Here is a 14,024-nt window from a genome sequence, read left to right on the forward strand (position 1 = left end):
TATATAAAAGCTTCCCAAACAATTATCTTTACATACATTTTTACAGTGATGTTACTTATCAGAACTAAAGCGCTTGAAATAAACGTGGGGGAGGCTTTTCATCCTATGCACATTGAAATTAATGTTTTTAAGCCTATTGAAGAAACCTGCATGAAACTCTTACAGAGCCGCAAACTAACATCAGTTTGCAGTATGGTAGATAACAAATTACTATCCTACCTGTGTTCATGATATGTAAACTTATCTATGTATCGGATGCTACAGGAGACCTTTTCACAGATGGCTAATGAAAATTTAGGTTTTGTGACCCTTTAATTGATTTATCTAGATTCCATCCCTCTTGAGAAGATTAACAAATTGTTTTAAAAATGCCTCCTATTTTGTACGTTGGCCCTTGACCTTGTATTACAAGAGACCGTGAACATTTTCATGTTCAATTCTTACATTGTATTTCCACAATATAATCCTGCCTGGTAAATAGGACCTGGCCTGGTAAATAGGACCTGGTCCCATTCAGCAGCAAACACTGGACAGAGAAATTAAATGTCTAGTTATTCATTCATAGAATTACAGATAATCAGCAAAGTACAATACGTAAAGTGACAAAGACAGCAAGTAAAACCTCGGAGCCGTCTCCTTTTTCACAATGCAGAACACATGCTGGAAAAAAGCTAATTACCAGTGTTGTCTTTAGTGCCAGCCTCAAGAGGGCAGCAGGATTTTTCTTATTCCTGCAATTTTGATGAATGAGAAAACTGTTTTTCTGTTAAACTCATTTAAATGAAACATACATAATGTAATGTTTGTATAACAATTATATGGAGGAAAATATGCACATATATTTCCAAATATAGACCTTTTCTGCAATATTTGCTTAAAATGGAAAGCTGAGAGTCTCATTCTCTGAGTAATGCCAGCAATTAATGCAGCAGACTTTATTTCCCAGGCAATCAAAGCTTTTATCTGTAAAGTTAAGTGTCAACGTTAAGTGTCAATTGTTTAGACGTTGTGGCTAATTCATGTAATCAGTGGTGAGGATCAATGATGTGTGTTATACATACAGCTCTGTTATTATCAGGAGGTCCTGTCTTGTGACTTTTTGTTCTTTTTTTGTTTTCAATATCATTAATATGAGATATTGCGTATGCTCTATGAAGACCACCAAAGTATAACGGAACTTAGAGGACTATGCTTGCTTGTACCTTAGACCATCAAAGTTCATCAGGAAGAATTACTTCCTCTGATGTGTGTAAGATATGTGATATTTTTAAGAAAATCTTTGTTTAATTTAAATAATTTACACTGCTTCAACATCCGAAAAAGCAGCAATTATACACAAAGAGAAAAAAGTTATAACACCTTGATTGAAAGTGTCTGGTGTGCTGTTATCCTCAGAGCTTTTGCAGGAGAATGTTATTGCTATGAGAAACTGTAGTGAAATCTTCAGATAGCGCCCCAGTCATAACTACTTAACAAAGGTAAACATATGACAGGACCTGTACACACAACCCCTGGATCACAAGTAGAGCCTTACAGGATAATTGTCAGATGACTGAGCCCGATATTCTATTCATTGTCATTGTTTTTTACTTGGGTCACACACATATCAAGTTGAAGCAGCAATTCCACATAGGCTTTTTGTTCTTTAAATAGCGCGTTAAGTACCATTTAAGCATGCATCTGATATAGTCATTTTATTAGTTTTCCTCCTACAAATCAGTATCTCCTTTTCAAATTCTCTCTGGAAGAAAACAAATATGACTGCCACAAGCTCACAGCTCTCAGCATGTGTGTGATGGCAGAGAGGAGGCGGTGATGGTGAGGAGGGGGATGAGGTCACAGTGAAAACAGCTCAGAGGGGAGTTCTAAAGTATCTTTGCTTACTACTTCATGTGCCATGTGACTGTGGTTGCCATGGTAGTCACATAACACTGTGGAGAGGCTGCATAATTATCAATCATTAATAGAAGCCTGAAGAAACAAACCAAGGGGAAAAAAGGTAATTACCAAGTTGCTTTTTATAGCCCCCCACGGTGACTTATGTTAAAAAAAATAAAAACTTGCATGCTGCTTTCAGGTGTTCTGGACATATACCCCTCCCAATACCTTTTGAATCTACAGCAGGATCTTTTTGCTTATCACACATATAGGTTAGTAATCTGGGTGCTCATTTAGAGGTATGTTAGTGTAGAATTGCAAAGAAACTCTACTCATGCACTCAAATGATGTTAGTGGTGGAAGTAACCCTTACCCAACGTAGTTTTTTGCTTTTCTTTGTTTTGCTCTTACACCTGGTATAGTGACTGTCTGTGACAGGTATGCTCCAGTGAAGTCAGCTTATCACAGGAACTATTATTGGGGCAGCCCACTGTATCACTTGGTCCAATTAGAATGGGCCACCCTGTGAGTCTTCTCTAATTGGTTTGCCTGGTGCAGAGGACTTCCCCAATAGAAGTTCACTGTCGAGTCAAAGAGGTGGTAACGAGGACGAAGAGCCTGATGTCAACGGTGTGGACAGCCGTCAGCAGGAGATACATTACTGAGGCGGAATGGGAAGGAGAAACTCAGGGATGGGGGCTGATAGGGGGAGAGCTTGGGGGTGACCTAAAAAAGAGCTGGATTATGAAAAGAGAGCTTGGGGGCAGAAGACAGAGTTCCAGGGATGGAAAAATTAGCGTTGGGAGCAGAGAATAGGGAGTTGGGTAAATAAAAACGAAGGAGATTAAAAAAAGAAAGAGCACTGAATAGAGAAAAGGAAGGACTAGGAGGGCTTTGTGGGAAGAAGGAATATAATTAAGGGAAAATAAAGGCTGAGAGTAGAAAAGGAAGAAATGAGGAAGTAAAATGAGCTATGAGATAAAAGAGAGTGTGTTCTCAACTGCTGTTCAAATATAAATAAATTGTCAAATATCACAAGTTATAAAAGTATGGTCATTTATATATCTTTGTGAATGTTATCAGTAGTTGTTGCATATAAGGCAACCTGTATTTTAGGACTAGTCCTCCTTTAAGCTACCATGGTTATAAAACAACCTATTGATTCCACAAGTGCTTCTGTACAAATATCTAAGCTCAAAATTGCTTTATCATAACTAATAAAAGATCACTGTATATAGAGATCCCCCCACCACACACACACATATATACTGTAAGCTATTTTGATGATTTAACCCTCCCAATAGCTGGCACTGGAACATGCTCTTGTTGAGTAGCCTATAAGCAGTAGCGTACAGTGGTTAACTGTGCATAGGTTTTAAATAATAAATGTGTCTAGAAAATTACAGGCATTCTGTTCAGCTTTTAGTGATTTTGGAAGAAGTTCACATTTAGGTTTCCAATGCTGTTCTCAGGTTAGTTTATATTCGAGAAAGAAAGAAAAAAAAGATGCGGTAAAACTTGTTAGCGCTTATGGAAAAAGCATGAAAAAGAGGTGAGGGTTTTCTTATTGTGCTACCACAGCGTGCCCTGGCTACAAAGCAAAAAAGTAACAAAAAGGCAGAAAAAAATAATGTACAACTCAGTTGAACACAGACATTAAAATAACAGAGTATAATTATAAAGCGTCCAAAGTTGTGGGATGATCCTAGCTTAGAAGTTGGGTCTGGTTTCATCCCTGGAGACTCGGGTTCAAGCAAATCCAAGCTTAGGTTAATGCAATATGAATTTGTTGGTCAATCTAAACCCTAGCGGACTTGTGCCTACATTGGAAAAACACTACATTGTAATCGCATGTTTGTGCAAGGCCAGAAATCAAACATCAAGGGTATTGAAGGTCATGTAGATGTTGTGCTTGGAATCTGTAGCGATATTTCTGCGTAAGTCATTTACCGTTACAAATGAAGAAGAAGAAAACATCATATCTTCTTTAAAATAATACACAAAAATAATAACTGTCCACTAATATAATTCTACAGCTACACACTGCTGGTTGAGTAAAAGACAAAGAAACATTCCGTTTAAAACAACTGGATTAATTAGACGCTTGTTTGATAAAAAAACACTTTGTCAAGAGCATCAATTAAACATGTATGTGAGAGGCTCGTAACATATTTGAAGTATATTATCTCTAAACATGTTGTTATTACAATTTTATAGATGCAGTCGACAAATACCTTTCAAAAACGAGAACTGGTTTATGTCAACTTTTGGCTGAATATACTAACGTATCTTTTTTTAATTGAGCAGTCCTGATTTATTTATAATGCTGCGAGGTATTTTAACTTACGAAAATTGCCTTAAAAAATGGGAATTATTTTTCCTTCCCTTGAATGGCCTCTTCTCACCCACATAGAAATCCACAAAACCACATATACTACAGCGCAGCAATGTCAGTGTAGCTCAGTTGTAGCTGGGTACAGTTTTATGTGTTGAACACAGCACTCCAAGATTTTAATGTATTTACATATTTGAAAGGAACATGATACTGAAAAACACAACTGTAGCTGAGTCAAAAAGGGTACATATGTGTCACAGAGATGCTCTTTAAACAGATATTGCAATTTTTATAATAATTTGACCACTACGTGGCACTATTTTATTGCAGCCTTTATAGGTTTAATTATTATTTATTTGCAGATATGAGGCAGATCTTACTCATATTCATCATATTCATCAAAGCAAATATACAGAGAATCAACTTACCTATTTTATAGCGTCATGTGTTTTGTCTTTATTTTTGTCTGTCATATTTCTATTTTGCCTCCTTCCCCTAATACCCTTATCTTCACAGAGCCCTCCTGTCAATCTTATTCAGATGTGATAATTATCACAGGATTTAATAGCTTGGGGTGTTGGTTCATTACCAGGAGCAGGGTATTATTATTATCAATTATTTATATAGTGCCAATCTTATATAGCACCGTACAGAGGTTATGTAATCATTCACATCAGTCCCCGCTTCATTGGAGCTTACAATCTACATTCCTTAGAACACACACATACGGTCCATTTTGTCAGAAGACAGTTAACCTACCAGTGTGTTTTTGGAATGTGGGAGGAAAGCAGAGCAACTGGAGGAAACCCACGCAAACACAGGTGGAACATACAAACTCCACACAGATAGGACCCTGGTCTGAATCGAACCCATGACCCCAGAGCTGTGAGACAGCATTGCTAACCACTGTGCCAGGGTATGATATTATTGGGGCATGGTCAGGGTCCAAAGGTCCAAAAATTATGACAGACAGTGAAGAAGAGACAGAAAGAACTCCTTAGGATTGTTCATAAGCTGCGGGATAGCATAAAACTGGGTCTAGCATATTCATCCCCTTACCGGACACAATTAAACAAAATAAGACATTTGAGATTACGTATTTTCTAAGGTTTAAAGCTCTTTACAATGCTTTCTGAGTTGGGCGTTAGCCTCCAGCAGACCAATGAGAGCCTGTTAACTCAGTTCTAGCAGTTTTGTATTGGTCAGCATGGACACACCCCCTTCCACAGTCTCACACAGAGGCTATGAGGACTACGGAGTCAAAGGAAAAACGGCTGCATGTAGCAGTCCACGGGGCCAGTGGCGGAACTAGCGAACTGTGGGCTCCAGTGCAGCTAGGTGGGGAGGAGGGAACCAGGGCCCCTGATCCTCTGCATCTGCCATGCAGAAGGCCCCTATATCTCCATGGGCACTACACCGGTTGCACAAATGGTAGTTCCGCCACTGCACGGGCTGCAGTGTTGGGAGCCAATGGTAGGGTGATTATCTTTTTATCCTTCCTGTGAATGCAGCTTCCATCAAGTTCAACCTATACGTTCTAGCTATGTTGATCCAGAATAAGGCAAAACAAACCTGAAGTGATCCAGGTTACAGTGCATTTAAACAGATTGGCTAAAACATGACTCCAAGGGGAGGATTGTTTAATTTATTGGATGTCTCAAATGAGATAATATGTTGAATATGCACAGCCTGGTAACTGATACTCTCATGAAACAAAACGATAGCACTATAAAATGCCATATATTAAAGGATGTTACTTTCTCAATATGAATTCAAAATATTAAGACAACTGTTTTGTAAATAGTTATCTTTACGAAGCTGTCTCCTTTATTGCCCTCATTGAGTTTCCTAAAGCCAGTAGTTTCTACACGCAATTCTGATGCACAGTAGGAGTGGGATTCAGTAGTATAGTAGTAGGCTAAAAAAGAAACCTAGCCTGGGGGAGAGAAAATAAAATAGCAGCTATTATTAGTAGACAAATCCTATCTGATGTTTTGAAGAAACTGATTGTAGAGTTCTGCTGTAGAAAGGCCCACTTTACTATATCATGTGCGTCTACTGTAGGCCTTATACATACTGCATAATTCCCAACATTCATACATGTGAAACCAGGACAAAATAAACTCCGCCTCTGATCTGCCCAAACACCGCCCTGTTCCACCTTTATGATGAGGCTCCACCTTTTTCCCCATAAGCCCTACCCCTTCCGAGGTCCGCAATTTGGAGGCAAAATCAGGACAGTTTTAAAGTATGCAACTGGCATTATTTTTTATATTTAACTAATGTTTTTAATGATAGTACAAAGCATGTACTAGATGATTGTTTCTAATATCACCATACCCACTCGCATTTTTAATAACGTTCCGGTGCTTTGCATTTGCTCTATTTACGTTCATTTACAACCAGTAAACGCGTTGGAGAAACTTTATGTGTCCACTTCCGGGTACAACTGTATAAGTTTGTCAGGAGGAACAAGTCATTGCTATTTAAATAGTGTTTCAGGAATGACTGATGATATGTGCCTCATTTTTAGCTATGAAACTGTTAATGTGTCAGACAAGTCGGACAATTAGATAAATTTCCCTTCTCTCCCTAAATCTAAAGTTTTAGTCATGTCTGTAAAGACTTGGTGAACTGATGAATCAAGTGGTCAAAGTCACATTTTACACATATTTTATTTACCACAAACTAAGCAAATGGGAGCATGATTCTATATTTGACTTTTAATATTTTTTTTTGCTACTGGATAGATAGGGGCTTTATTTTTTACTTTGATAAAAAGGCTTGTGTACTTAAATAAGCAGGTGGGAATTATGATTGATTAATGTTTTGCTCATAGACAACACCGCTTTAAAGAAATAAAAGAATGGATTTGGCATTAAAATAAAGTATAACATTTTTGCATATGAAGTATAAAGAAAAAAATGCCCTCTTGATTCTCACCCTGACTTTTCACTGAAGCTTAAATAGCAATTCACAGCAAATCAGTTAGTCCGCTTCTAAGTTGCAATAACATTGCTGCTGATGTCTCTTTTTGAATCAGTTTTTGTTACCTAGGAGACTGTAAGTCAATGACTCAGATTCAGGATTTAGCACTGCCAGAGAATAATCTAAGGGGCAAAATGGCTGATGCAGAGTTGGATGCAAAACAGAAATAACTTACTTTTAAAAAAAGAGTATTTCAGACCATATGCATAGCCATATTCATCTCGATATGCGACTGTCTCTGCATCCGCAGTGCATGTACCTAGTTTACATGAAGTCACCATCATCAGCATGTATTTGCACTTGCCCTATAGCAGGTGCAAAACATACGCCTCCTTATATGCCTTTATGTTTTTTGGGGGAGGTACAAGTCGCCGACGACGGAAATTCCACCAACAGTTACAGCGACAAGGGTTGTATAATGTCCAACCCTTGTTAAAAAACATTGTAGAGCCGTCGGGCACTCGTATTGCCCCCTTAATAGCAGAAATGTAGCTATTGCCATTTTAAGTGACGTGAATGTCAGTGGCGGCATGTTCTCCTGTCGCGGATTATTGAGGGCTTGCCGGAATTCTTCTCTGTCACTTTTGCATGAAGTCTGCATTTCCTAGATGTCGGAATTACAGCAATCGACATGTAACTGTTGTGGGATTTTCCGTTGTTATGGTAATGACTGCACTAGTTTGTTTCTGTAGGTCTGCAGGAGTCGCATTTGATTAGTGTAGTTGGCCTGCGTTTGCAAGCCCCTTCCCTTCCACATCCCCCCTCTCCATGCACCGGTGGGGAAAAGTGCCAGAATAACTTGTATGCATATTTTTTTGGACTATGTTGCGCTCTGGATACAATTGCCTTCAAGGTGTGTCAAAAGTCAAAACACTGCCTGATTATAATACCACATTGCTGAAAAGCATAATTGATAAAACAGTGCTAAAAAGCACAGGAGCAGGGGCGCACGGAAAATTTTTAAGGGGAGGTTTCCCCTCCGCGACATGCGCAGCAGCTCCATTTCGGCAGCACTGTACTATATAGCAGCCACGGCGCTGTCAAAGAAGCGTCCACTGCAGACGCTTCTTTGACAGCACCGCGGCTGCTGTATAGTACAGTGCCGCTATGTAGGGCACTTTTTTTAGCGGAGGGGTTTCTGGAGACTCAGAAACCCCCCCTGCGTGCACCCCTGCAGAGGACATCTATAGAGTAAAATTTGCAGGAGTGTATGTATAGAGCAAATATTGAGTTTACCTGCTCTGTAATTACACTTCATACTCTTTCATAGCACATTCTAATGCTAAGATTAACTATTATGTGCCATAAAATGTAACACATTAAGAGTGTATTAGGCAAGAGAGCTTCATTTGTCTGCAGATCCATCAAATCTCTTACCATGCAGACTCAGACAACACAGTGATTTGGTGCACAGTATTTGTAAACCTCTTGATCAGGATATATAAGGCCAAAAAAGGACAATTATTCAGGCATCATAGAGGAGCATTTAATCAGCACCCCTTTATCCAAAATGTACCCAAATTTTCAGAAATACTGAACTGACAGAAATTTGACAAAATATTAATCATCTCCATTGATGACAGGAAAGTTCATTGATTAACCCAAGTTTTGGACTTTGGAGGGAGATAGGATTTCATAGAAAAATGTCAGCATCCAGGGAACAACCTGAACATCCATGCATTTCTGTTAGGTAGAACAGCGTCATTCAGCCTCTATGACAACATATCAAGCACATGGATGTTGGTGCCCAGCAGTCTTTAGAAACCTTTATTCTATCAATTAGTTTTAATGTTGGAATTCAAACAGCTCTTACACTTAATTTTTAGGCATTACGTTGAGTAATGGCCAAGTCTGTGTTCTGTGTCTCAGTGTCGGCAGGTACATTTGTTTGTGATTTAAATCTGCTTACCAAGTGCCACTTGAGCCTGCCAAACCAATCTAATAAAACGACTGTGAAAGCTCAAAATTTTGCAAATTGCAAAATGCAGCGCCAGAAAAATGAGCACAAGAGGATTGCTATCACTTATTCAAATTGAAAAGCCTCCGGGCTGGGATTTTCTTTTTTTTTTTATTTATTTTCTTAACCTCCTTCATCCAGCGTTTGCTTTTTGGCTTATAGAGTAAAACTTGCAGGTGGGGAACACTGACATTAATATAAAATACTGAGTTTCCTGTTTACTTATCGAACAATGTATATTGACTGAATTACGTGGAGTCAAAAAATAATCATAATTTTCAGAGTGAAGAAAAGGGCAATATTTTGTTATATAGCATGAGTTAGATTTACTATATCTGCATGATTTTTGTCTCTTTATGACACCCCAATTCCCCAACAAGAAAAATTGCTGTGGTTCTTGGAATGCTTCAACCCCCACCAACTGGCCTAAAAGTGTTTTATTACTCATAATAATTAGAGAGGAACGGGCTCGGATTCCGCTAATCCGAGCCCACCCGAACAGTGTGGATCCGAACGGGATCCGAGCACTGTTCGGATATTTCCGGCGGGAAAAAAATTGAAAATGAGGCTCTGTCGTACAAGTCTCGCGTCGAATCTCGCGAGGGGTGGGAGGGAGGGCCCAGAACAATTCCATCTTGTACCTTTTTTTTTGGCATTATGTGCTCAAGCTACCTCGGTGCAACCTTTTGGCCTAAAAACAATATTGTGAGGTGTTCAGAATAGACTGGAAATTAGTGGAAATGATTGTTATTGAATGTTATTGAGGTTAATAATAGCGTAGGAGTGAAAAAAAACCCACAAAACTGGTTTTTAGCACTTTTTATGCTTTTTTAAAAATAAATCAGAACCAAAACCTTTCGTCGGATGTTTTGGCAAAACAAATCAGAACCCAAAACCTCAAGCTAATCAGAACCCAAAACCCAAAACACTAAAAGTGGCCGGTGCACACCCTTAATAATAATTGTTATATTATTTTTGCCAGTGTACAAGTCATGTAGCAGTGATTGCAGGATTGAGGAACCTGTAACTCCTGTATCATCACCTTCACTTATAACTCCCAACAATAATAGGGGCAAAATAAGCCCCGCCCAACCCTCCCTGATCCACTTATAAATGCCCACTTTGTAGGGAAAACCATCCCACTTTTCTGTAAGCTCCACCTTTTCAAGGTCCGCAAATCGGGACTGTCCCGCCAAAATCGGGAACACATGGGAATTCTCATACACTGACACTAGCTGGCAGTTGGGGAATCTATTTGTAGAGAGAGATGGTGTGTTGTGTGAGTATAGTAAAGACCATACTGCCCAACAATCCCTGTTTGCATAGGCAAAGCGAGGGGGGTTTCCTAGTGCCTGTAAACCCCCCTCCAAGCCTGGGGCACTGTATAATTGAGATGGCTGGACCCTGCCCCCGCTTCACATGGCTCTGCTTGAAAAGGGAGAGCTGTGTGCACCTAACAGTAGTGCACGCAGCATTGCCCATGTATATTATAAGGATAGAAAGAGTTGGAGAGCAGCCAAGCACTGTCTAAAATGATAGCCACGCCCCCATGCATGCTGGTCACACCCACTGGCAGCGTGGTGTGGAAACCCCCCTCTACAAATCTTGCGTTTGCTCCTGGTTTGGGTGGGACTGTCCCACTTTGCATACCCCAAAAGAGGTGTGACATTATGACTATGTGAGCGGAACTGGCTATGGTTTGGGCTGATCTGGGTGTGATTTGTGCGGATCTTGACTTGGTTTGACCAGATTGTGGGTGGAGCTTATTTCTGTCCTGTTTTTTTATGTGGGAAATTATGTGAGGTAAAGACTCCCCCTCCCAAACCATACATCCTGCTGCCTGAGCTCATCGCGCTTTATGGCAGAAATACATTGTGCAAATTAATTTAAAAACCCTGAACCTGTCAAAACATTATTAATTAAAAGAGTAATATCTTAACAGGATATTCCAGTAATTAGTTATCTACTTATAATAAATATGCATGTCCCTTGAAAATAATATATATAGATAGTAAAAACACCAGTGTCATTGGCCTATGAGCAGTTACATGCATACTTTTATCCATTCACTATAAATACATTTTTTTATATGTTTATTTTTCAGATCGTTTGTGATTCAGCAGATACCGAGCAGCAATCTCTTCATGGTCGTGGTAGACAACGTTTGCAGCTGCAGCTCTGTGGCCCCAATCACTATGACCCCAATCGAAATTAGATATATCCTTTATTATAAGAGCCACAGGATCTCCACAGACTGTGAGCCAGACTGGAGGTATCGCTCTGCCTCTAAAAAGGGAAAGACTTCTCTGATTGGACGATCAAGAGATTTAAAGACACTTCATTGGTTATTTATCTTTCTATTGCTGAATAAGTTATACTACATACAGGAGTCTGTATTTCACCAAGTAAACTATTTGTGATGCAAAGTTCTATATGATGAACTAAACTCAGTTCTCTCCTCTTAAATAAAAATTAAAATCAGACTTCAGCCATCTGCAGCACAAAGCAAAGCCTAGTTATTTAGCAGTGTTAAAGGTGTAGTATTATTATTATTATTATTATTATTATTATTAGAGTAGTAGTAGTAGTAGTAAGTATTTACCTTAGTGGAGATATCAGAGACTGTTGACTGTAGTTCCATGAAAGTGCAACTGGTAGCAACGAAATGCATCTTATTTTAAATGTTGGGATGAGACCTGATTCAAGTAATTTCACAGTGAGGTAAAATGCTGAACTCCTGGTCATAGAGCAGGGAAACGCTCCTCCAACTACACCCTCTCCATTTTTTTATTTCATTTAAATAATCCCATCCAGTAAAATGAAATCTTGTATTTCCTCTTCAGTGCACAACTCATATAAGTAATCCACACTTAGCAATGAACACCTCCCCATTCTGACCAGCTCCTGCTATCAATTGATACAACATTTTGCACCCTTCACAGACAACTGTCATCATGGCTTACAAAATTATGTGCTTCATGCAAATCCCCGGTAGTAGGGGGGGCAGTTGGGAGGATGGGGTGCGTGCCCACACCTCCATAGGGCTGCTGTAAAGCACTAGGCTACCCATTAGATATGTCCTTTACCCCAACATTCCCACCCGCGGGACAAGCCCTAAATTCAGGAATGTCCCGCTAAAATCTGGACAATTGGGAGGTATGGTGTCGTCGTGGAAAAGTAGGAACATGGCATCACAAAAAAAGCATTTGCACTTTGCTTTTCAGCTTTTCCAGTCTCAGTCATTACCCTCAGGGGCATACTCAATTAGGTACGGGCATCGCCACTACACGGCGGATAGGGGCAGCGAAGGTGATCCACGGTAGCGCAACACCGCAGATTTCTGTTCACACCCCATAGGGCTGCGAATGGAAATCCGCGACGTTGTGCTCCATATTGACACACTTACAGCCACGCGTAGCTGCAATGCCCGGACCTAATTGAATCTGCCCCTTAGTGTTAATGGCATACTTGCCAACTTTGAAAACCTGTCCTCCCAGAGGGGAAGTCATGTGACAGGTGCCTTAGGGGGCCTAGTGACGCCACCACCTCTCTATAGCGCCATCTTCTGTTATGAAATTCCAGTGTTCAAAAACCTCATGAAATTTGCGGGAGAGTAGATAGCTGCGGTTACTGTGTTGTAATACAATACGCTAGTGTAAGTTTTCTCCTCAGAGTTAGTTATAATAACTGATAACAGCCCTGTTCTAAATACATATACACATATTATATATTTATATTTATTTTCTTGTAATTGTTAACAGAGCCATCTGTCCTGTATATGCAATTGTGTTACTCTCAGGCAGGAAAGTGAGGGAAAGCCTCTCTCTCTCTAAGCAAATTGTGTCTTAATAACAAGCTCTGCAGTGTTTATCTGACAGGTGCTCTTTATATAAGAGTTGTTGATCTTATTACATTGGACAGGTGTCAACACCACAAAACCACCATTTCAACTGGCAGTGAAGTCACGGAGGTCAGCAGAGGCTAAGCAGTAAAGTAACACTCGCTGGAGCTATTACTCTTCCGTTCAAGGATTAGAACAGAAAAGCAGGATAATTTCAGGACACTTTCACAGCTGCCAGGGGTTGTGGAGATTAGTGTATTAGGCGACTAGTTATTTTAGATCAAATCATTTCATATTTCACTCACAGAGCTGAAAAGCAAAGTCATAAAGACTAACTGCTTATATGAGTTTGGCAAGAGTGCAAATTCAGTTTTGTGTGGAATAGCCTACTACTTACCTGGGGTCTGGCGTTAAGGCTATCCGGTGGGTCCACTAATGTCTTCCACTCTCTCCTGCTGACCAAGGGTTAATTGATCAAGCTGTGGGTTTGAAAAAGTGGAGATGTTTCCTATAGCAACCAATCAGATTCTAGCCGTCATTTTGTAGAATGTACTAAATAAATGATAACTAGAATCTGATTGGTTGCTATAGGCAACATCTCCACTTTTTCAAACCCGCAGCTTGATAAATTTACCCCCCAAGTCTATTTTTAGACTGGCAGCGTGTGTACTCTGACTGCACACTGCCAGGTAGCGCACACAGGAGCTTTGGAGCAACGAATAGTGCACACAAGATGTTAAGGGTCCAGCAGAGCGGACTGGACACCTAGTAAGAATACTTTTGGGACCTGATTTTGTCTATGATTTTCCACACAAAGATGGATTTTCAATTTTCAGTGGGATTATACTTTAATAGAATGGCTACTAAAATGGTGCATTGGCTACATGACAAAGCATACGGAGAAAGACTAACGGACCTCAATATGTCATACATGCCAACTTTTAAGATTTCTTCCCCGGGAGATCCGGGGGAGAAGTCATGTAACAAGGTGTAGGCGGGGGGCGTGGTGACATCATCGCATCACC

General features: G+C 39.9%; 1 protein-coding gene across 2 annotated transcripts in view; it reads left to right on the forward strand.

The window, feature by feature from the left end:
* The window catches only part of CACNA2D3 (calcium voltage-gated channel auxiliary subunit alpha2delta 3), a 790,245-nt gene that overhangs the window by 773,156 nt on the left and 3,065 nt on the right, over positions 1 to 14,024 (forward strand). For both annotated transcript variants that reach the window (XM_075183245.1, XM_075183246.1), the window contains one exon: positions 11,263 to 11,375. In XM_075183245.1, the coding sequence (XP_075039346.1) occupies positions 11,263 to 11,375 (113 nt within the window). The remainder of the gene's footprint in view (positions 1 to 11,262; positions 11,376 to 14,024) is intronic.

The sequence above is a fragment of the Mixophyes fleayi genome, chromosome 8 (genome assembly GCF_038048845.1).
Source record: "Mixophyes fleayi isolate aMixFle1 chromosome 8, aMixFle1.hap1, whole genome shotgun sequence".
NCBI lineage: Eukaryota > Metazoa > Chordata > Amphibia > Anura > Limnodynastidae > Mixophyes > Mixophyes fleayi.